The 15,971-nt window shown below is 38.9% G+C and overlaps 1 protein-coding gene across 4 annotated transcripts in view; it reads left to right on the top strand.

Moving 5' to 3' along the window:
* Nucleotides 1-4,974: 4,974 nt before the first annotated feature.
* Nucleotides 4,975-15,971, top strand: part of ZNF451 (zinc finger protein 451) — an 84,440-nt gene continuing 73,443 nt past the window's right edge. Inside the window, exons 1-3 of one of the 4 annotated variants that reach the window (XM_049652854.1) lie at nt 4,975-5,261; nt 5,812-5,895; nt 15,022-15,102. In XM_049652854.1, coding sequence (XP_049508811.1) covers nt 5,241-5,261; nt 5,812-5,895; nt 15,022-15,102 — 186 coding nt within the window. In that variant the 5' untranslated portion in view covers nt 4,975-5,240. The other 3 variants (XM_049652850.1, XM_049652852.1, XM_049652851.1) reach the window with 3 other exon arrangements.

Consider the following 15,971-nt stretch of genomic DNA (forward strand, 5'->3'; position numbering starts at 1 on the left):
GCCCAAGCAGACTAAAACAAGTACTATGGTTATGTCAAAGAAAATCCTTGATTCTTAAGAAACACCCACTGGAACATTAAGGTGTAAGGAGGCATGATACATGCAACCTGCTCTTTGATGATTTAGAAAAGTATATGTGTATACATAGGTTTCTCTGTGTGTAGACAATATGATAAAACAAATATTTTTCCTGCAGTTTTTCTTTAAGTGTGAAATCATACAGAGATGTCTTGCTCCTGTTTAGGATTTTTCATTCTCCTTTAGCTTGTATGAAGAAACAAATATTAAAAATGCCTTCAATTCCTCCACAGTTTCTCTTTGGTAAATAGACTTTGACAACTATTCTAACATGTACATTATCATAGAAGTTAGAGAGATCTTAATACTTATGATTGGCTAGCAAGATTGTTAACAATTATATCTACACTTATGCTGTGCAACAAGACCAATTCCTTTATTGAATAAAAAGCAATTTTAATACTTTTGGTTGTCTGTGGTGTTTTCAAAACCCTTGTGACCCACTACAAGCTGAACCATTGAAAGTTTTGTTCACTGGCTTTACATGGAGGAATAATGTCACTATGATGCAAACACAGTGAAAAATGTCCTTCAAATAGTCCTACAGAGGGGTAGGAAGTTTTGCAAATTACTCAAAATGTGTAATAATGGCACCAAAAACTACTCTCCCCAGTTTCCTCATACAGGCAAATACATCATTGCTTGAAGGGGGAAATGTCTACATTTTAAAGAAGTAATTACAGCTTGCTTTAATGAAAAAAGTGGCTTGTACTTCTGAATGAACCATAGAAATGAAAAACCCTCTTTTGTTCTGTGCTCCAACAGGCTACTTTTCCTTATGTGCAACACTTGTACAGAATTCTAGACCTGACAGGAAAAAAGAAGTTGCACTTATAGACCTATGGGCTAGTCTTTTATACTCTTTTCAGAACCAAATGCTTTTTGTTCTGCTCCCATAACTCCCAGGAAATGATTATGTCAACTGGTTCTGTATTATTCTAAGAGCCATCTTCTTCCCTGAAGAAAATTGTTTTGGAATAAATGCCTATAAATCCATTTCTTTATTAGCAGTTGTTGAAGAGACCATTGTAGTTGCCAGGTCTTAAAACCAGAGCATTTAATCAAAACCAAATATGGTCTTAATAATAGAATTGCATTAGAAGTATTTGTGCTTTTACTAAAGTATAGTAAGATTTGGTTCTGTGTATACATGAATTCTTTGGCCCAAATTGAATGCTCTTTAAGTAAATTACAGGCACATGATACTTCCCCTTTTTTCAGACGTATGAAAATATTGTATAATTCTCAATGAGGGTTTGAGCCTTTTAATGCATTTAATTTGCCTCTTGGTGGCATTCTCTTAGCTAAGAACTAGGTCTCCAGAATCTTAAATGCTGCTGTGCAGCCAATATTCAGACAGATGGTTCTATAAATAATCATTCAACAAAAAAAGCAAGTCAATAGAAAACTGATGAAAACAGGGGTACCTGGGTGCCTCAGTCGGTTAAACGTCCAACTCTTGGTTTCAGCTCAGGTCATGATCCCACAGTTCGTGAGTTTGAGCCCCACATCAGGCTCTCTGCTGTCAGCACAGAGCCAGCTTCAGATCCCCTGTCCCCATCTCTCCCTGCCCCTCCCCTGTTTGTGGTCTTTAAAAAAAAAAACAAACTGATCAAAACTAAAGTTGAAGCTTAAACTTCTTTGTTAAATTGTGAGTTTAAAGAATAGTATCATGGGAATGCAAGCTGGTGCAGCCACTCAGGAAAACAGTATGACGGTTCCTCAAAAAACTAGAAATAGAACTACCCTATGACCCAGCAATTGCACTACTAGGCATTTATCCAAGGGATAAAGGTGTGCTGTTTCAAAGGGACACATGCACCCCCATGTTTCTAGCAGCACTATCAACAATAGCCAAAGTATGGAAAGAGCCCAAATGTCCATTGATAGATGAATGGATAAAGAAGATGTGGTATATACATACAGTGGAATATTACTCGGCAGTCAAAAAGAATGAATCTTGCCATTTGCAACTACGTGGATGGAACTGGAGATAAGGTATTAGGCTAAGTTAAATTACAGAAAGACAAAAATCGTATGACTTCACTCATGAGGACTTTAAGAGACAAAACAGATGAACATAAGGGAAGGGAAACAAAAATAATATACAAACAGGGAGGGGGACAAAACAAGAGACTCATGAATATGGAGAACAAACTCAGGGTTACTGGAGGGGTTGTGGGAGGGGGGATGGGCCAAAGGGGTAAGGAGCACTAAGGAATCTACTCCTGAAATCATTGTTGCACTATATGCTAACTAATTTGGATGTAAATTTAAAAATGATATTTCATCAACTTAAAAAAGTGATAAAAATAAAATGCGCAAAGGACTTAAGAAAATATTTCTCCAAAGAAGACCTACAAATGGCCAACAGATATATGAAAAGATGCGCAATCATCAAGGACATGTAGATCAAAACCACAATGAGATATCACCTCTTAACAGAATGACCATTATATAAAAAACAAAAAAATATGATCTAGCAATCCTACTTCCAGTCATTTATCCAATGATTTGAAATCAGAATCTCAAAGAGAGATTTGCATTCCCATGTTACCTGCAGCATTGTTCTCAATAGACAGTGTGGAGTGTGGACATTACCTAAATGCCCATCCACAGATCAAAGGGTAAAGAAAAGGAGATTTACGTACACCGTGGAATATCATGAAGCCGTAAAAAAGGAAATTCTGGTATGTGGTCTACCTAACATGAATGAACTTTGAGGACATGATGCTAAGTGAAATAAGCCAGTCACAGAAGGACAAATATGGCACAATTCCACTTACACGAGGTACCTAAAGTAGTCAAGCTCATAGAAACAGAAAGTAGAATGGTGTTGGCCAAGGGCTGGAGAGAACGAGAGTGGGGAGCTGCTGTTCACTGGGGTTTACAGTTTCAGTTATGCAGGATGAGCAAGTTCTAGTCACTGCTTATACTGAATTCTGTGTCATACACTTCGTTAACGGGGTAGAGCTCATGTTATGTGCTTTTTGCCTCAATAAAAACTAAAAAAATATGAATATTCTCCACCAAAAGAAAGAATAATATCAAAATAATATCACTGATCTAGATCTAAAAAATCTCTTATGTTGTTTAGGATACAGTCTAAGAGAACTAAATTAGAGGAGTTACCAAAACCAGTGGTAGGCTCCCTCACCAATCTAAACTCATAAAGCAAAATAATGGATCCACGGCCCAAGTAAAACATAAAAAAATATAGCCACACAGAAAACATTTCCCCATAGTTAAAAAGTCTCCATTTTGAACCCTGAACCGTTCAGGAAACAACTCTGCTTCTTCCAAATCTAATCAGTCCCTACTTCACACGCTGGTCTTAACATCACGCAACCCAATCTCTTAATTTCCTCAGATTGAGAGGAGTCTCTAAACTTTGTTTGTGGTTTCTTCTCCTTTGCTACACTAAGCTAAATAAACCTAGTTTTGTGGTAACTACAGGCATATCTCTAATCTTCTGTTAGTGTGTTGCAAAGGATTTTCTTAAAAACACATAGTCTAGCTACCCAGAGAAAATTACTGTTGATGATTAAGTAGTTTTCCTAATTCAGGCATGGTTTTCTTGGCAGTTGACGTGGTTCTTATCATATTACTTATCTTGCATTTTTGAAAAACAGGATTTTAGAAATTTTAGCTACACATTTTCAATGGAGATGAAAACACTATAGAATTATATTGGCAGAATACATCCCAAAGTTTAACCATTTCATTTTCCAGTCACTAGACATTTAAATGTTTTACAATTTTTCTATTACAAACTTGTCATAAATAATATTTTGCATACATATTTTCCTACAGACTAAGGTATGTCCTCAGGATAAAGCCTTGCATTGACAACTGAATTGAAGAATATGAGAATTTGGGAGCTCCAGCCAGAGAAAGCTCGTTTTCCGATAGTTTTACCCATTAACTCCTACCTGTAATCAGTCTTTTATTCTCAATTTTTTCAAGAATTTTCAAACTTAGGCAGAAAAGCAAATGAAGTCATAAAGCACTTTCTGGAAAAGCAGAAAATAACAAATACCAAGAATAATTACTATAGGCATAAATAATCAGCTAGGTGTGGACATAGGCAAAAACAGGCATCGGAAAATTTAAAAGAATTTTTCGACTTTAAAAGTTCTTTTCAAAATTGTTGGTGTAGAAAAAAAAAAAAAAAAAAAAGCCGGACAGTTTTGTATGACATTAAAGTGAGAAAAACCACACAAGTAAACATGAGTCAACTATTTTAAAGACTGCTTTTTGAGTATGAACGCTGAAAAAAAAGCTATTGTAGTAAGGTAATATTCTGAGAATATATTTAAACAGCGCATGTTTTCACTGGCCTAGAGCTTAATGATAGTTAGCTAGGCCTTGGCTCCCTGGACTCTTGCTTCGCCAGTTTTCTTCAGGCCAACCTGGAGACTGGAACGCTGGTCCTCAATTTGCCTACTCGGGTGTATTAATACATGCTATGGCTGAGAGAATGAAGCTAGGGAACAGGTGAGTAACATAAAGACACCTCGGGTTTCTTTATCTCAAAATTCAACTACACCTTTACATTTCGGGCCCACCGCAAAAAATACAAAATTAAAAAAGGAATATGAGAATTTAATCCCCATCATCCGCCATTAGGCCAAAACTGACACCGGTGAGCTTCGATTCCACACCCATACAATACCCAATTGCAAACACACCTCCACATCCCTGTTCCTGCCCTTCACTATGAAACAGAACCTAGCCCGCCCACGGCTCCGCAAAGCTGCAGCTGACGTCAGCGTGGCAAAATGTGTGCGCCATGCTTTGGAGTCCTTTTCCGTGGTTTGCTACTGACGCCGGGACGGTCTCGGGCGGCACTAGAACTACAATTCCCAGGTTCCTGCGCGGCGCGGAGAAGGCAGGCCGGGACTGTGCGAAAGAGACTCGGGGGGATAGCGGGCCAGAGCCGGCCGCTCCTCCTTTTGAAGCGGTTTCGCACCTCTTTCCGCCCGCGGCGTCGGTGGCGTCGGCGGCGTCGGCGCTCACGCAGGGGCGGGTCACGGCGGCGCGAAGCGGTGCTGGGCGGGAAGGGAAGTCGTGGCGGCGGTGGCGGCGGGGACAGCTGCGACGGCGGCGGTGGCGGCGGAGACCGCAGCAGCGGTGGTGCTGTCAGTTAGGCCGTCGGAGAAATGGGAGACCCGGGGTCGGAGGTGAGTGGTGGAGCGTCGGGCCGCGGCGTTCTCAGCCGCGCCGCGAAAGGGCTTTGTGTTTTGTTGAGTGTGTGGCCTGCTGTGCGCCCGCGGGGCGAAAGCCTCGGCGTCTCGGGCCGAGCCCAGCGTTCCGGCCTGGTGCGGGTCCTAACGACGACCCAGCGGTAACAATGGCCGCCCGGCCGCCCCCGGTCCCCTACGCCGGCCCCGGTGCTCCCTGTTGTCGCCGCTCTGCCCGCGAGAGCGACATTTTGAGACAGGATCGCTCTTCGGCGGTGAGCGTGCATCCCTCCTCCTCGAGCAGATAGGGGAATTCGCAGGGGCTGGGGAGTCGTTTTCGGCGTCCGCTCCCCGTGGCTCCGCGTCTGCAGAGGCAGAACGCGACTCCATGGAGTTCTGTTCTTAGTCGGATTTGCATGCAGTTGTGCTGTTAGGTTTCCTCAAGAGCTCGTTGTTTTAAAAAGCTCTTTCTTTTTCGTTCCTTTTGGGAAAGTCTCTTCCACCAAGTACGTGGCTGTATAGATAAGCGTGTTTTGGCTTATTTTTATAGATAATAGAATCTGTCCCTCCAGCTGGGCCCGAAGCATCTGAGTCAACAACGGATGAAAATGAAGATGACATTCAGTTTGTTAGTGTAAGTAGCTACGACATTCGGGTTTTTCCTAGAGTTCCAAGACTGTGCGTGGTAAGCCATTATGTGATTGTACTGCACCTGTCCACTCCTCATTGAGCAACTGTGTATGAACGTCTGATAGGTACTAACACCGGGGAGCGTGGCGTAGGATTAGGAAATTTCCCCAAAGAGGGCTCTGAGCAGCTGCGGTAGCCGTCGCAAAGACTGCCGAAAGTCCGTGGTGCTCACTCCATCACGCTTCTCGTGCGTTTATTTAGCGCCGTTTTAATGCTTAGTCTAGGCGTGTTTCCAAGAGGGACAAGGTTGTCCTGTAACAGATGACGATGCAGGCGAGGGAGAGAGGACAGGTGATGATGAGGAAGGAGGTAGAGAACAAGAAGGCTTGCAAGAACTCAAAATCTGAGCGTTATGTAGCTGCATAACATGAAGGCGACTAGCTTGAAGACTTCCCTGACCTGTGAGATCATGGTGTTTGTTACAGCATAGTGCAGGAGTTGATGTTCATATGGAGATCCCCACATCACCAGGAACACACATATTTTTCAGAATTTCGTCCCTTCGGGTCAGTGGTCTTTAAGCATTACCAAGGGTAAATGTGCGGATTCCGGGGCCTCACCCTTCCATACCCACTGAATCGGAATTTGTAGGTGGGACCTAGGAGTCTTCCTTTTGGAAAGATGAAAGGACATATGAATCTCTGAACCACAGTTTGTAAAGCCTTGGTTTAGGCAGAGTGGGGGTTATGACGTATTTGGAGATGATTTTCACCCAAAACTGTCAAGAGTTGCAAAGGCTCAGCTTAAAGTGGTATCATAGTTAGCTAGAGAATACTTCTACTCTAAACCATTTTCTGAATACTGTAGTTATTTGAGGTTTGCTGTGAAACGTGTATAGTTTTTCTTAATAGATTGTAGTGTTTTTATGTTTGTTGGTTTGGGACAGTTTGTAAAGCTGGTTATTAAATGATATCCTCTATATACCCAACGTTAGGGCCATTGTGGTGAAACCATTCTTGTATTGTCTTTAATTGGTTTATTGAGGAGTCTTTCACGAGATCATTTTTTTGGCTGTCTTCACCATTGCTAGTGCATGTGGTACTTTTTCCTTTTATTTATTTTGAGAGTGAGAGAGAGTGCAGGTTAGCATGCAACAGGGGGAGGGGCAGAGAGAGAGAGAAAGAGAATCCCAAGCAGGCTCCACCCTATCAGCACAGAGCCTGGTGTGGGGCTTGATCTCACAAACTGTGGGATCATGACCTGAGCCAAAATCAAGAGTCATATGTTTAACCACCTGAGCCACCCAGGTGCCCTTTGTCCTTTTATTTTAATTCTAGTGTGGTTAACATAGTGTTAAATTAGTTTCAGATGTACTTTTTCTTTTTCTTTTTTTTTTTTTTTTAAGTGTTTGTTTAGTTATTTTGAGAGAGAGCATGGGAGCAGGGAAAGGGGCAGAGAGAGAATGCTAAGCAGGCTCTGTGCTATCAGCACAGAGCCCAACGCAGGGCTCGATCTCATGAATTTTGAGATCATGACCTGAACCGAAATCAGAAGTTGGATGTTCAACCAGCTGAGCCACCCAGGTGCCCTAACAGTGGACTAAAGTATGTTGGTAACAGGATTCTATGGCTTCTTAGGACAAATATTTCAGGTTGTTCCTGAATATTGGTATTTGGAGAATATTCATCTTGATATTTGTGTATATGAAAGAATGATATACTTCTTTATAAACTATGGGTGTTGGGTTGAGAATCATGGAATTTATAAAAATAAGATTTGAAAAACTTTTTGGTACTTGTGGAATAAAAAATTACAGTATAGCATGTATGTAACTTAAGCTTAATAATGTATTAAGCTGAAGTTCAAAATACTCTTTATTTTTGAAATACTGTTTTAATTTTAGGGGCCCCTGGGTGGTGTATTGGTTAAGCATCCAACTTCAGCTGAGGTCATGATCTCACGGTTCATGGGTTCAAGCCCCATGTCAAGCTCTGTGCTGACAGCTCAAAGCCTGGAGCCTTCTTCAAATTCTGTGTCTCCCTCTCTCTCTGCCCCACCCCTGCAAGTGCTCGCTCGCTCTCTCTCTCTCTCTCTCTCTCTCTCTCTCTCTCTCTCATAAATAAAACATTAAAGGGCGCCTGGGTGGCGCAGTCGGTTAAGCGTCTGACTTCAGCCAGGTCACGATCTCGCGGTCCGTGAGTTCGAGCCCCGCGTCAGGCTCTGGGCTGATGGCTCGGAGCCTGGAGCCTGTTTCCGATTCTGTGTCTCCCTCTCTCTCTGCCCCTCCCCCGTTCATGCTCTGTCTCTCTCTGTCCCAAAAATAAATGAAAAACGTTGAAAAAAAAATTAAAAAAAAAAAAAAACATTAAAAAAAAGCTTTTTAAAAATATTCTTTTAATTTTAAATGTAGAGAATATCTTACATCTTTGTGTCAAGAATAAAAAATATATAGTGCAGGGGCACCTGGGTGGCTCAGTTGATTGAGCATCCAGCTTCGGCTCAAGTCATGATCTCATGGCTTGTGAGTTCAGGCCCTGTGTCGGGCTCTGTGCTGACAGCAAGGAGCCTGGAGCCTGCTTCAGATTCTTTGTCTCCCTCTCTCTCTTTCCCTCCTCTGTTCATGCTCTGTCTCTCTCTCTCTCTCTCTCTCTCTCTCTCTCAAAACTAAATAAACATTTTAAAAAATTAAAAAATATATTGTGTGTGCACCTTGATACAACACCTTGTATTTATCCCTGTTGGCAAATACAGGTTCAAAGTTCTGATAGTTCCAAATGAAGAAGTGAATTATATGTATTAAGCACAATTACAGTTTTAGAAGAGATCTATGAATAACATTGCTTCTACATTTTTAGTGATAACACTTAAGTGATAATTAATGATAACTTAATTCTATTTTAAAATAAATTGAGATATAACCTTCTACTTCTCTCTGTAAACTAATCTTATCCTTGATTCCTTTAGGTGATGCTCATCCAGTAAAGATAACAAATTGTTCTCTGCTTAAGATTTCTTCAGATACAAAAATGGCATTATAATGTTGCTTCTTGATTTACTCTGGCTTGGATTTCTTAATTCACGCTCATTAATGTAATTTTCCCGTCTTTGATCACATGGTGGCACAGCAGTCTTTCAGTGGTTTGCAAAATATAGCAGTGTGCTGAAGGAAAGAAATAATGATAATAAATCCCTTTCATTTAAATTATGTTGAAATATACGTACAGAGAACTGCACGGTTTATAAGTGTACTGTTTGATTTTTGCAAAGCCAATACCTGGGTGATCTCAAACATAATGTTACCATAGCAAAAACTTTTTATTTAAGCATTTTGCTCTCATTTTCTGTTTAGTTTAATAATACAGGTGTATCTCCACCACTCCCAGTTATTGTAAAGTAGAAACATTTGAAACCTATGAAAACTTTATAAGCTAAGAGGGTCTAAAGCAAAGAAGCAGTTACCATTTGCTTATATGGAAAAATTTTCAGCATTTCCAGACCCCAAAAATAACCTCTTTTTGGCTTTTCTGATACCTTAAAACACATCTTGCTAATGGATGTCCAAAATAAATTGAGATAAAGTACAGATGTTTACAGACATAATCCAAAGCTATGGCAGTGAAATGCTGAGTTTAGTTCACAGGGAAGCAGCTTGGCAGTGGTACTCTCGCTGCTTGGGGTGCATACCGCCTCTGTAATGGTTTTCTGCAAAACAAATGCTGTACAGTATTTCTGTTTTTCATCACTTTTTTTTTTTTTTTTTTTTTTTGTATAAGAGAAAATCTTCAGATTTACTTCAGTTAGTGAAAACTGATACCAATGTAGGTCTTTCGTAAAAGTGAAATGGTGTTAACACAAGCTTTTAAAAACTGAGAATATTTTTCTGATCCCTTATTCAGCCACCATCTTTCTGTCTTTCTTTGAAACTTTGTATATTTTAGTTAATTTACTCCCAGAAAATGGTTTTAGCCAAGAGCTGATGACATGATTTTTCACAGTGCTACTTGAGACACAAAGGCAACCTATTATAATCTTGGTAATAGCACATGAGATTTAGGTTTTAGTCAAGATTATTGGTATAATGTGGAATCATTGAACATATGGAAATAGTGAAGGAAATCAAGGTATAATTTCATCATTAGCTTCTGAAGCACATAGGTCAAGTGATAATACTTAAACTGCAGTAGGTAAGAGTCATGGGCAAAAATGTGAAGGTATCTTGGCTGGGTGTCTTGCACCTATAATTAGCTCAGTAAATAAAAATAATGCTGGAGCTCATGATATGCAAAGTCATGAAGTAAGTACTCTAGAACTACAAAAGATTAATTGAAAATAGGTCCTACCTGTAAGTGCCCATATTTCAATGTGGAAGATAATATAGGTTATGAGAACTGTGTAAATGGTTGTAGAAAGTAGTTATTTTATAAAAAGTACCCGGTGCTATATAAAAAAATAAAGGAAGCCTTTTTGGCCTAGGTAACATTTAGTATTTGTATTTAAAAGAGCATTTTGAACAGAAATAAGGAAAGGCATCAAAATGGGAAAGCAGGGAAGATTCTGTGTAGTTTTGGAGGATAAAAACTTTTTAAGTGAAAGAGAAAAGGGTGGGCCAGATAGTGTAGATTTTGAATTGTGGTCTAAAAGTGGCAGTTGGGAACCACTTGGAATTTTTGAACTGGGCAGGATTGCACAAGTAAACTATATCCCTGATCCTGTAACTGGAAATCTATTGAAAAAACACATGCATTATTAAAATTTTAGATTAGAGTTTTGCATCAGTATTCAAATCCATATTCTTTTAGACTTGGGTGAACTACATTTCTTACAGTCCATATCTTAATGTATTGACATTATTTTCCATTTACAGTTGACCCTTAAACAGTGGGTTTGAACTGCGTGGATCCACTTGTATCTAGTTTTTTTTACAGTACTATAAATGTATTTTCTTTATGATTTTTGTAATATTTTTGGCTTTATTGTAAGAATACAGTATATAATAACATCATACAAAATACCTGTTAACCAACTGCTTATGTTATTGGTAAGGCTTCCAATCAACAGTAGGCTTCTAGTAGTTATGTTTTGGGAAGTCAGATGGCTGTATGTCGATTTTCAATTCCATAATGGAAGGGAAGGTCATAGCCCAAACCCTCATGTTCTTCAAGGGTCAACTGTCATAGGTAATTGGTGTTTGGTTTTGTATGATAATCATTTTTCTAGTAGCAGGAATGAAAGCTTTTTGTGTCATTAATTTTTTTTTTTTTTTTACTTAGAATATTAATATTAATTCAGCTGTGTTACTAAACTGTGTTGTTTGTGCCTGTGCTCCTGGCCCTAATTGTGCGGCCTTCGGGAGTAGAATCCTTTGATTTTGTTATTGGTACAAAAGGGATGATGAGAGTGATGGTTTACTAGTTGATGAGTTGAGCAAATTCAAATAAAATGCCTTTAATTGGAGGACAACATGCATTTATACTTGTTAAGAACATAGGCAGTTACTGTAAACATTTTAAGAAATGTTTCTTGACATAATACACATTCTTATGGGGAATTAATAACTTATTGTTTGGTTAGTGTTATGAGTTATTCAGATTTGAGGGCAATAGCAAGAAGTCTTTTTTTTCTCTTTTTGAAGGAAGACAAAGTTTCTTAAAAACTTAGGTAATAAGGGATTGATTTAAAAAAGCATGTAGAGTCACCTGGCTGGCTCAGTCAGTAGAGGATGTGACTCTTGATCTCAGGGTTGTGAGTTCAAGCCCCACGTTGGATGTAGTGATTACTTAAAAATAAAATTAAAAAAAAAATGTAGTGTGTATACTTTGAACTTAACCTCAGAATTATAGTGACCACACAGCCGGTTATATATTTAGAGAATCAGGTGTACTTCACTTAGTTTTCTCATTTGTTAAAAGGAGTAATAGTAATAATTCACTGTTTCATCTCATAAAGTAATTGGGGATTAAATGGAATCATTTACATGAGAAGTTTAGTACAGGTCCTGTATAGGGCTCAAAGACAAATGTTATTGATGAGTAGTAAAATTAATGGAATACTAAAATGTTTTGATTCGTTAAGTTCGTTATGGTGGCATTTTTTCCATATCCATAACTAAAGTTTAGAGTGTGTGCATATAAGTAATATTTTCCTTGGGGATACTTCTCTTATTTTTTAACTCAGCTTCTGCTTTTTTTGGTGGTCTCAAATACATGTCATCGTCATCTACCATTCTTTCACATACAAACCCATAATTATTTGCTGAGTTAATCAATAAATATTCTAAATGACTCTTGGTTTTTCTCATTTTTGGATTTCCTACCCAGATTGTTTTTACTCTTTTAATTAGTGTGAATCATATGAAGTTGTCATTTTTCGCTAGTTCAGGAATAGTTGGTTGCATATCAGTCTAATGGTTCACCCTAGCAGTAAATTTGTAATCGTCTTCTTTCATCATTTCCTGCTCCTGCTATTTTCTGCTATTTCTGCAGCTGTTTTTAAATCCCATCTGTGACCTTTTTCTTTATCCTGGGTTTTGGGGGTTTTGGGGGGGTCCTCTTCTACTTTTTGCTTTGTACTCTGTTACCTTCTTTCGTCTCTTTTTTCTCTGTTTATGGAAGCTCTCTCTGCCCCTCCCTCTGTGTATTTCTGGTAACCCGGAGACTTTCTTGGTGGGCTGTTGCTATGGACATGTAATAACAATTTCTAATGCACATTTCTTGAAGAGCCCAAAGTTAAGGCGTTAGAACAGGAGAAGCTAGCATATTTTTATTTCTTCTACTTCCTTGAATTGAATGTATAACATTGACAATAACAGTGGTAGATTGTAGTCTAAAGGTAGGTGATTCCTCTCTGTTGACCATAATTGGAGAATATCCTCTTTTCTAAACTTCCCATTTTTAGGGGTACCTGGGTGGCTTAGTTGGTTAAGCGTCTGACTTTATCTCAGGTCATGATCTCACTGTTCGGGAGTTCGAGCCCCGCGTTGGGCTTGTGCTGACAGTTTAGACCCTGGAGCCTGCTTTGGATTCTGTGTCTCCCTCTCTGTCTGCCCCTTCACTGCTCATGCTCGCTCACTCACTCTTTCTCAAAAGTAAACATTTAGAAAAAATAAAAAACATTTTTTTAAACTTCCATTTTTACAGCTCAGGCAAAAATCTTAATTACTTATTACATGATCCCTGTCCTGAAGTTCTGGTCTCTGGTTTTATCATAGTGCCTAGATAAAACCTGTCTGCAAGGATAGCAGTTTTCTGCTTGAGGAGAAGTAATAGCCTAAGGGAGAAACAAGTTATCTTTGAGACAGAATGTCTCTTCTAAGGAAGAGGATATTTAAAGATCTTAGCTTCTGTGTCCTGACTCTAGTCTTTCTCTGTTAGTTTATCCACTGAATAGATCGCTTTGGCTTGCCAACAGTCAGCTTTCTGCATCCTAAGAAATCTTTCCCTCAGCTATATTCTCTTCCTGTGTTCCTTTCTCTTATTCTCAACATATTAGAATTTAAAAAATAATATTCTTTACTCATGGCCTTACTGCCTCTTTTTTTTTTTTAATATTTTATTTTTAGGTAATCTCTACAACCAACGTGGGGCTCAAACTTACAACCCCAAGATAAGAGTCGCATGCTGCATTGACCAGCCAGGCGCCTCTATTGCCTCATGTTCTACTTAATATTTTAGAGCCTGGCTTTTATATGCTTGCTACTTTCTTGAAAGTTGTTTTCAGGCATTTAAAAATCATGTTGCCAATTTCAGTGGCAGTTTTTTTGGTTGTCCATGTTTTTGACTGCATTTTGCATTGACAACTTTTTGAGGATTCTCTAGTGTTTTTGAATTTATCCATTCCTGATTCTTCTTCAGTCTTTAATTACCTGCTTAGCTCTTCTTGAGTCCTAAAATTCCAGCATTTCCTCAAGAGCCTCATTAAATTTCTTCTTTTTCCTCATTGTTTTCTTTGTTAGCAATATCATAGTTCAATTTAGTCTTCTAGAGGAACCCCTCCCAAATCTGTATTTCTAGTTATGTTTGTACATCCAGATTTCAGCCCTGCATTTCTGGCTTCTGCCAGTTAACTTTGTGTGCCACTGGTACATCAACCCATTATGTTCAAAAGAGTGTCGGCTTCCTGTTTCTGAATTCCAGATATATCCAGCTGGTTGTTCAAGCTTGAAACCTTAGGGACTTCTTTGATTCCTTTTTATTGTTGGAATTTTGTTTTTTATAGCCAATCTTTTTTTCTTTCTTAATACCCATGTATTGTCTTGTATATATACTACAACACTACTCTCTTTGCTGCTGGTTTTTTTTTGCATTATTTGACTGATTAATTACCCTGCATTTCCCACTCTCCATACTCATCTACATGATTAATTTTAAAGCACAGTACTCATGTTTTCCTTATCTTAGTATTTATTGATTCCCTCTTGCCTATGGAATAAAATCTAGGCTTTTAGGCCTAGTATTCAAGGCCTGATATATGATGCAGTTAGTATGGTTGGAAGCAGGATGGAGAAGAATCAGGTTTGATGTTTGACTATAGGAGTGGGAAATAAAGCCAAGCTGTTAGTCAGAGAACCACATGTTTTTGAGTCTGGTTATCTAACAGGTAATTAATACTCATCCCATCTAAAAAACATTGAATCATATCTGTGTCCTTATAGCACTAATTCCTTTATTATTAATAATCCTTCCTCGAAGAATAACATTGTCTTAATATTCTACCAAGGTTTAAACTCTTCCTTTTAGATCTTGTCATTAGTTTTTTTTAATGTTTATTTTTTATTTTTGAGAGAGAGAGATAACGAGCAGGGGAGGGGCAAGGGTGGGGGTGCACAGAGGATCTGAAGCAGGCCCCAAGCTGCTCTTAGCATCCCGATGTGGGGCCTGAACTCATGAAGTGTGAGATCATGACCTGAGCCGAAGTCGGGCACTTTACCAACTGAGCCACCCAGGTGCCCCATCATCATTTCTTACTCATGTACTCTGAATATTTTTCTGTGTGTTCTAATTATTTTCTGGCGCCCATAGGCCGCCTCTTTAGAGGAATTCTTGCCAGTCCCAACAAAAAAAGTGATTGTTTTAAGTGACTGGTTTAGTTTGAATAACTACATGACTTGTTAATTTGCTTGATTGTTTCATAGGAAGGACCATTAAGACCTGTTCTGGAATACATTGATCTGATCAGCAGTGATGATGAAGAGCCTAGCACCTCCCATAGTGATGTAAGTACATTATATTTGATTTGCATTTCTTTCACTTTAGTCATTTAAGAGGCCTTGTCTAAGACAATTATCAAGTCAATGATGGCTGTGTTTAGGAGCTGTAGTACTTTAGTGAATGGTCCATTTCTATAGAATGAGCCATAGAAGGTATCCATTGAGTCCTTTGCCCAGAACATCTCCTACTTCCAGTTTTGTTTTTTACTTTCAGTGAGAATGTGAAAAGATAACATGATACAGCAAAGTTCTAAGACTTGAAGATGGTATCTGATAAAAGGGAAATGGAATAAAAACTGCAAGTGTTTTGGCTCCTTGTGCCCTTCTCCTTTCGTATCTCTCCTTAGGTGCCATGTATAACTGGATCCTTTTCTTCCAGAACCATGTGGCCACAGAAAGTTTGTTTTATCTTGGAAGAGAGGATGTGTGAAGATCCTTTAGAAAATGGAATGTGGGGAAGGGTTATAGGTGGTATAGTACTTCAGTTGTCATTCCTTTTAACCTTCTCTATTCCTCACATATTTAGGGTTTTTTTTTTCTCTTACCTGTGATTTATTGGTTGTGGGTTTGACCCTTAAACTAATACTTCCCTTACTCTGAGAACTAAACTAGCTGAGCCCTTTGTAGCAACCTTGTCTTTCTTTTGTCTTAGCCCGAGTTTCTATTAATGGGCTATTGTCTTGATGGATTGATGGGTTGGAGACTCCTGGCCGGAATACTTCTTGCTTTATGTTACAAGGGATTGAGACTTGGACTTGGAATCAGTATGCCTAGGTTTTAGCCTGAGCTTTACTCCTTAGTAATTTTGTGACTCTGGATAAATTAAGTAGCCTTTAATCTTAATTTCTTTATCAGATAATAATACCTACCTCACA

Source organism: Panthera uncia (assembly GCF_023721935.1).
Source record: "Panthera uncia isolate 11264 chromosome B2 unlocalized genomic scaffold, Puncia_PCG_1.0 HiC_scaffold_24, whole genome shotgun sequence".
Lineage (NCBI taxonomy): Eukaryota > Metazoa > Chordata > Mammalia > Carnivora > Felidae > Panthera > Panthera uncia.